The sequence below is a fragment of the Patagioenas fasciata genome, chromosome 2, assembly GCF_037038585.1.
Source record: "Patagioenas fasciata isolate bPatFas1 chromosome 2, bPatFas1.hap1, whole genome shotgun sequence".
Classification (NCBI taxonomy): Eukaryota; Metazoa; Chordata; class Aves; order Columbiformes; family Columbidae; genus Patagioenas; species Patagioenas fasciata.
The window spans coordinates 67,352,815-67,361,112 of record NC_092521.1 but is presented as its reverse complement, the minus strand read 5'-3'; the positions used below and the strand labels follow the sequence as shown (position 1 = coordinate 67,361,112).

Sequence of the window (8,298 nt, the reverse complement as noted above, 5' to 3'; positions counted from 1 at the left end):
AGCAAAGTTGTGCATGTGTGGCGTTTGTGGGTTGTTATAGATAGACCGCATTTATTTATTTATTCATATGCCTTTTTTCCCCCTTTTTTTTCAAAGTGGTAAATTGTTACAAGTCGCCTGGCTGCAAAGCCCCCTTTTCCTCTCACGGCCACACTCGTTTGTTCCTGAGTCCAACGACGACAAGGGGGACTCAATGTTAAAGGTGGAAAAAAACCAGCAACACAGTTGTTTTTGTTAAAAGGGGACACACTAAGGCTGCGAAACAGCAAAACCCCAATGTTGGACAGCTGTAAAATCGTGTAGACAGGTTGTCATACAGCAGTGGGGGCTTTTCTGAAAGGAGCCCATTGCTAAACATTAAATACACACACAGCAGAGCACAGCAGCTGCGCGGACACACGCACACGCGCGCACACACACGCACACACACGCACACGCAGGCACCGAGGAAAGTGGCCCAGGCTGAGCTGTGCACCACGTGCTGCACCGAGGGGGGCGGGAGGGGGCGCGGGGCGGTGCTTACAGCTCAAGTGGGTGCCAATCAAAACATCAACTTCAAATTGTATCTGAAAGATCAGCCTAGGACCTAAGGGCAGACACATCAGTTGGAGCTCAATTGTTGATCAGATCACATCTAAGGGATTTAGGAGCACAGAAGAGCCGAGATTTGAGGAAAGACACCCCACTGAATCCTTCCACACTCCTCCTTCTCCATATCTAGGTTGCAATATATCTCTGACAGAAAGAAATCAGAACGAAAAAAGAAAATTATCGGCTCGATTTCTGTTCTCTCGCCCTGCCTGACTCCAGTAAAGAAGTGGGGGCGGGGGGAGAGGAAAAAAAAAAAAGAGATAGAAAGACAGAGAGATCCAGAGAAGCCCGGGTTTGTTCCGCTCCCCTCCCCGGCTGTCCAGGCTCCCTCCTCCCCCTTTTTTTTTTTTTTATAATTCCTCCCCCCCCCCTTTTTTTTTTTTTTTTTTTTTTTAATATTTCTGCCGCTTCTACCGCCGCCGCCAGTGCCGCCGCCGCTGTGCCCGCGCCCCGGAGATGTCCTTCCCCCAGCTGGGCTACCCGCAGTATCTCAGCGCCAGCCAGGCGGTGTACGGGAGCGACCGGCCCGGAGTGTTGGCCGCCGCCGCCGCCGCCGCAGCCGCCGCCGCCGCCGCTTCGGGCCGGCCCGCGGGCGCCGAGCTGGGCAGCGGCTCGGCCGCTGTCACTTCGGTTCTGGGCATGTACGCCAGCCCCTACAGCGCCCCCAACTACAGCGCTTTCCTGCCCTACACCGCCGACCTCGGCCTCTTCTCCCAAATGGTGAGTGAGCAACCGCGCTGCCTCCCGCGCCCCGCCGGGCCCGCCGAGCACGGCCGCGACGCGCGGTGGCCGGGGGAGCCGGGGGCGGGCGGAGGCCGCGGAGCAGAGCGCGGGGACCGGCGAGGCGGTGGGTTGACGGCTCCCGCCCGGCGCGGGGTTCGCCGCGGAGAGGGGAGCGTGTGTGTCGGCGGGTGTGCGAGGGAGAGAGGGGCCGGGGGGCTGCGGAGTCCGTCTACAGGCGCAGCCCCCATCCACCCCGTCGTTCCAGACGGGAAAAACTCCTCCGAGTTTGTCTTCTTGGCGGTGGAAAGGCTGAGCAGGAGTCCTGCCTCAGTCTTGTCGGCTTTCCCTAGCAACCCGGCTTTCTTTTTTTTTTTTTTTTTTTTAATTGTTGTTACTGGTGATGTTGTTGACGGGTGATATTGTCGGTCCTGTTGTTTCAGTTGGCTTTCCAGTGCGCTCCTCTTTCCGCCTGATCCTTTGCTTTCCCGCCGAGCTATTAACAGGTTCTGTCCGAAAGGCCAAAGTGCAGTCTAGCTAGCTGGTGCGCTCGTGTATTTCAAGACGTTTTCCTTAAGCCTTGAAAATGGTCCGTTCGGTTCCCTGAACTTTTCATACTCTGATCATGGCGAGTATCATAGATCGGATTTGCATCAAACGAAGGAGAGCGTCTACATCCCGCTATATGCATCGGAGCAGAAAGAGATATTGGCGCTAACTCTAAAACAAATTACCGTCACCCAGATTGTCCTCGGATCTTTTAATTTTTTATTTTCTTTAGAACGTAATAGTTTAGAAGTGTAACATTTTTTTTCTTTTTATTTATTTATTTTAAAATTAACTGTTTTTCTCTCTCGTGTCGTTGAAACGTTTTCGTTGCTAGTATTTCCAAATTTCTCCGTGACGGTACACACAGGTTCCACTTTCTAACTGCCCCGCTCTTTTGTGTCCCCTGGAACACAGAAGTGTGAATATTTGTAACTGGGTGCATGCAAGGCATAACTTGTGAGGGTTTTTAATACATATATGTAGACAAGTAGGTAGATACGGTGTTAAACAAGGGTCTGCATATGAAAACAGATCATTTTATGCTGCAAATATTTCCTTCGAAGGCACTTTTAAGATCATGCACTTCCTACTTTTTTAACCTTGATTTTTCAAATGCAGTAAAAGTTGACACAGAAGCAATGAGTGATTTACAAGTGGCTTCTTCAAAATAATTCCCAACAGAGATTACACAAAAAATATCATTTCAGCAACAATAACAGACAGCGCAATAAAGGGAGTGCAGAAAGCCTACTCTGTAAGACATTACAAAAATTACATCGGGCTTCTCTTTGTGAATAAGCTTTGTTTCTGAAATTAAAATACATGATCCTTTTTAACTGTTTGGCAAAGTTAGATTAATTTATTTGCGGACGTTTTTGAAGAGGTTAATTTTTAAGGCTGACACAAATTTCGCAAGAGTAATAACAAGAACGTATTTCTGGACTAGAAAAAAAGCGCGATATTGTAGTAGAAGAAAAAATCAGAACATGTCTTTAAATGTTAGCTATTCAGGAACAGTTCCTACTCGCAAAGAATCCTTTGGTGTTTTACTACAGTGATTTACCATGACGATGATACTTTGAAATAAATTCTAAAATTCTGAGCATTTGTACATGATGAGCTAAAATATTAAGTTAATATCTGGACGATTTGGAGTAATAATGAGGCCTAATGAGGTTGCTAGAAAGATAAAATGTTATTTACCAAAACACCTGATGGGGTAATTTGACTTGCTGTGTTTTACTACTGATGATAAAAAGAATATTGATTGCAAATAAATCACCGTCTCTAAACGCTTGTAAACAATTTGTGTTTGCCCTGCCCAGATCAAAGTAAAACTTATGAGACAAAGTGTTGCATATCCATATCCTACAATGTTTGAATTAGTTTTAATTCCAGAGTTTAAAGGCTCTTCCAACACTTAGAAGTTAATATTTTACACCAGAATCTTAGAGTGTGACTGAAGGGCTGGAGGTGGGGAGGCGTTGGCTTGAGTGTGAAAAATCTCTTACATTTTAAGTGTCTTCGTACTGAAGTTGTGCATTCATCTCCCCAGTCTCGTCTCACGCCAACTCCTTTTAAAGGCAGATCTGGGGCCAAAGACGAATGCTCTGCATGCATTTCTAATATCCTCCTGGATACTTTTCAAGTAAAATCCGGTGTTGTGCGCAGGCATTAGTTTATAACTGTGGTGTAGTACCTGCTTTCTCTGCCTGATAATTTCGAGGGCACAATAAATTGTGTCGCCGAGGCGACTGCGAAATTGTTGCTTTTCCATCGTTTGGTTTGATTTGGTTTGCGGAGAAAATTAGCATAATGTCTGGCAGAGCCCAGCTTAGCCCCTCTCTTTTCCTTCTCCTGCAAGAAGGGGGGATCATTTGGGAATAACTCTGTCTGATCTAAACGTGAAGAGCCTGGAGCGGGGAGGGCCGAATTTGCCTGTGAAGACCCTCTGCACCGCTCCAAGGCGTATTCCGGCTCCAGGAGTAGCCTATTCAGGTCTGTTAGAGACGCTAACGAGGTAATTGATGTGCTTTTTCCTCTCCGCTTGTCTGAATGTGTTGCAGGGCTCCCAGTACGAGCTGAAAGATAATCCGGGTGTCCACCCTGCTACCTTTGCTGCCCACACCGCCCCCGGCTATTATCCCTACGGACAGTTCCAGTATGGGGACCCGGGGCGGCCCAAAAACGCCACCCGGGAGAGCACCAGCACCCTCAAGGCCTGGCTTAACGAACACCGCAAGAACCCCTACCCCACCAAGGGTGAGAAGATCATGTTGGCCATCATCACCAAGATGACCCTCACCCAGGTCTCCACCTGGTTCGCCAATGCCCGCCGGCGGCTCAAGAAGGAGAACAAGGTGACCTGGGGCTCCAGGAGCAAGGATCAAGAAGATGCAAATATCTTCGGGAGTGACAACGAGGGGGACCCGGAGAAGAATGAAGACGACGAGGAAATCGACCTGGAGAGCATAGACATAGATAAAATCGACGAGAACGATGGGGAGCAGAGCAATGAGGAAGAGGAGGAGAAACCTGAGCTCCTGAGACAAAGCAGTGAAGAGGAGCACTTGGAAAAGGAGAAGGATTTGGCACTGACAGGGTCTGAAGGCCTGAAACCCAAAGACACACTGACCATGGTGAAGGAGGCCTCTGACAACAGCACACGAATCATCAGTCCCGGGGGACAGAACAATTTACAGATGCCATCTCACAGCAAACCCAAGATTTGGTCTTTGGCAGAGACAGCAACCAGTCCTGATGGTGCCCTGAAATCTTCTCCCCCTCCGCCCCCTCCTCCACAGGTTAACCACACTTCTCCACAGATCCAGCACCCCGCTTTTCTCCCTAGCCATGGACTCTACACATGCCAGATTGGCAAATTTCACAACTGGACAAATGGGGCTTTCCTCACTCAGAGTTCCCTGCTAAATGTGAGGTCTTTTTTGGGAGTAAATCACCACCACGCTACTCATCACAATCATCACCTCCAGGCCCAGCAACAACCTTCTGTTTTAACAGCGACCCTGGGAGCCCTAAGCAGTGAAAAACCTTCAGAGAGGACCAGTCCCAAACACATAGGTAATTAATGCATCAGGCATCCACCTCCCCCTTCACTCCCAACACATACACATGAACCTCTTCTACTTGAGGAATGGTGTCAGATTCAGCCCTGGTGTAACTGGTTGCTTTTAACGGAGTTAAAGGCAGTTTACCCTAGCATTGTTTTGTTTGTTTGTTTCTTTTAATTTTCTTCTTTTTTTTTTTTTTCCCTCAAACATGTTGATCGAACCCTATTTTACGTGGGTGATTACATTCTCACCCTATAAGCTCACCCAATAAGATGAGAATGCAGAAAAAGTGCAGTGAAACATATAGTTTTAGTTTTGCTTTCCTTCCCTCCTTCCTGGCCCTCATCTTCAAGTAATTCCAGTGGCAGTCCAAAATGTGGGAAGAAAGCTTGCATACTCCTTAAATATTGAAAGTAAGGAATAGCGCTGTACACACATATACCTACACATGCCTGAACAAGATGGGGAGAGGGAGATTTGTTCTCTGCACACAGCCCAGAGTTTTGTTGCTGTTATTCTAAAATGGTTCTCCTGTTTTTGCCTTTTTTTTTCTTCTGTCTCCTTCTAGAAAGAGAAAATGTACCAAGAACTGAATCCCCACCTCAGCCGCTAAAATCGCCCTTCCAGCCTGTCCGTGACAAGTGAGTTTGTTTGTTTGTTTTCACTGCAGGAATGTTACTTATGTGAAACAGAGTGTTTGAATAATAAAGACTAATTATAACACCTAATCATCACCATAATAATACATACAGACAACAAGAACAACATAGAAGTTGCTGTAATCTTTTCAAAGTAAGGCTAAATTACAATTGTACATAGCCAGACTGTAACTTTTCTGAAACTTAACAGACCTCAAAGATCTCGTGTTAATTACACCAGTGACAATGATTTCTGTGCAATTAACTAATACTAGGATGCCATAGCAATAGACAGGCAATTATAGGAAAAGATTCTCTCTCTTTTTTTTTTTCTGAAAGATTGTTACCTTTTTTTTTTTTTTTTTTTTTTTTTTTTTCCCTCCTCCTCCTTTCCCCCCTGCAGCTCTTTGGCTCAGCAAGAGGGAACACCGAGAATTTTAACAGCTCTCCCTTCCGCTTGATTAAATGGTTTGGTGAAAAAATATTGCAGAGACTGGTATTAAGGACAAAAAAAAAAAGACAAAAAAAAAAAAAAAGAAACTATATAAACGACTCCCATCAATCTCCTTTTGCAATAAGGTGGTGCAAATCTATAAAAGCGATTACACAAATCTGTAGATGGATCCCCTTCTTCATTGTACCATTTCAGATCGTGTTATTCTAACCATTCTTGGATTATTTGTTTGGTAAATGTTCCCCATGTGTTTGTGTTTTTTTCTGTATATAGAGTGATTTCAGATTGTAAATAGCGCGTCAGCAAAACTTGTCTAAATCATATATTTTTGTCTAATAAACTAAATGAAATTATGAGCTCTCTTCAGGTATGTATTCTGTTGCTGCAGATCTTATACATATATTACAAACCTATTCAAACATTTATAACTTGCTTTCTAGAAAGTCAAGTCTTTTTGGTTGTCGATAACTGAAACTTAAAATACCAAATCCAAGCTTTTAATGAGTCTTGTAGCTATTTTTTTCAAAAAACAAGACGCGAGCTTCCATTTTAATACACATAAATTTAAGAAGCTGAGTGAAGCCGGTTCTTGACTAGTAAAATTAAAGTTATATTTTCAATTGTGATGAATCAGACGTGTTCTGTAGTATCCATTTTTCATTTTCCATTCATAAATGAATCTGAGTTCCACTTACGTTCAAAAACACATTCTTGAAAATGAAAAGGGCACATTTTTTTTTCAGTTCCCTAGTGTATAACTTTGCTGTGCAAACCGGTTCCCAAATTGGATCAAGAGCTTTAGTGCTTCGGTACGCATTCCTGACGAAGTCGGAAAAAAAATATTAGGAAAGAAAATTATTTGTAACGGTTCACACTTGAAATAAACACGGAGAAAATATAACTGTGAAAGATTTTTTCCCTGTGAGATTAAGCACAATCCTAGTAAAAAAAAAAAAAAAAAAAAAAAGCAGCTCTTGCACTTCCCAGGAGAAAGTTCTGTGATTCCTATCTGTTGGTTAAAAAGAGACAGAGAGACAATCTATCGGTTTATAAAGGCATTAATCTTCCAAAGACGATCCGTTAAAATGCGTAATATTTTGAGTGTTTACTTCTTTTCTCTCCTAAATGAGAACACTAAATGAGCATTGAGGTGCTAATAAGATACCAGATGGTTATTGATGGTGGAAAATGGAAAGAAGCAGCTGGGAAAGTCATTAAGAAATAATGTGGTGACGCCCTATCCAAACGGAACCAACCTCAAACCAAGACTTGTCGGAAACAAGATGAGATTTTCAAATAAAATATTAATAAAATCCTTGTCAGATATCAGAATATTGATCTTGCTTTAGCTGCAAAATCATCACAAGCAAAGAGGGGTCTAGGTGAACTGTCGCTTAGAGATCTGCTGGCAAAGCAGTGGAAGTGGGAGGCTTCTATTTTTGCGTTTTTCAGATGGATCAGAGAAACAGATCAGACGAGAAATAGATTTGGTGCGGGATATCTGAAGGGCTGAAGTGCACAGCGCGCCGTCTCTGTAAAAAGAGACTCTTTTTGCCATCCTGCGGCTCCCAGCATAGCATCAACGTGTTTGCTTTCTGGCTTTAATTGCTTTATTTTTCCGAAATCACAGGCAGTCCTGCGTTGGCAGCGGTTCCAACAAAGGAGTATATTACAGTTTTAACCAAACCGTAATAACATAGGTTTCAGAGGAAAAAATGGAGCGGAAAAAGTCTTAAAAAAAAAAAAAAGGAAAGAAAGAAAAAGAAAAAAAAAAAGACTCCACGCCTGTAAGGACAAGCGGCGTGTCAGATCAGCGCTAATGTAAACGTGATGGAATCACTTTCTGCTTCCTACCAGTTCAGAAGAAATAGCTGCAGCCCCGCACAGGCCGCCTCTCTCCCGCTTTAGGCCCGGCTTCCCAAATTCCTCAGGGGAGTCGCAGCCGGTCCCGAGCAATCCGGCGGTCCGGGATGCTGCCGCCAAGGGCCAGACCTGATCCCCCTCTCTGCCGCCAGTCCCACTGTCCTGGTTGGGCACCGCTCCTTCAAAAGGGGGAGAGGACATGTGAAAAACGGGCAGTGATGCTCTGGCGAGGTGCAGCAAACGCGGCGGTGCCAAATTGACTTAGGGAGGAGAGGGGATTACTTTGCGGCATACGAACGTCAAGAAGGGACTTTTGATTGTGGAAAGCGAAGGAGTGTGAGTGTGTGTGTGTGTGTGTTCTCTGTGCGTGTGTAAATGGGCACTCCCGCTTCCCGCCTGCCAGCGGCGGGCA

General features: G+C 45.0%; 1 protein-coding gene across 1 annotated transcript; it reads left to right on the top strand.

Annotated features, from left to right (window-relative positions):
* The first annotated feature begins 565 nt into the window (after nt 1-565).
* Nucleotides 566-6,379, top strand: IRX1 (iroquois homeobox 1). Its single transcript, XM_065831988.2, has 5 exons — nt 566-883; nt 1,018-1,311; nt 3,927-4,941; nt 5,500-5,572; nt 5,973-6,379. Exons 2-5 carry the CDS (start codon nt 1,048-1,050, stop codon nt 6,028-6,030), a joined length of 1,410 nt encoding a protein of 469 aa, XP_065688060.1. The 5' UTR covers nt 566-883; nt 1,018-1,047; the 3' UTR covers nt 6,031-6,379.
* Nucleotides 6,380-8,298: the final 1,919 nt, after the last annotated feature.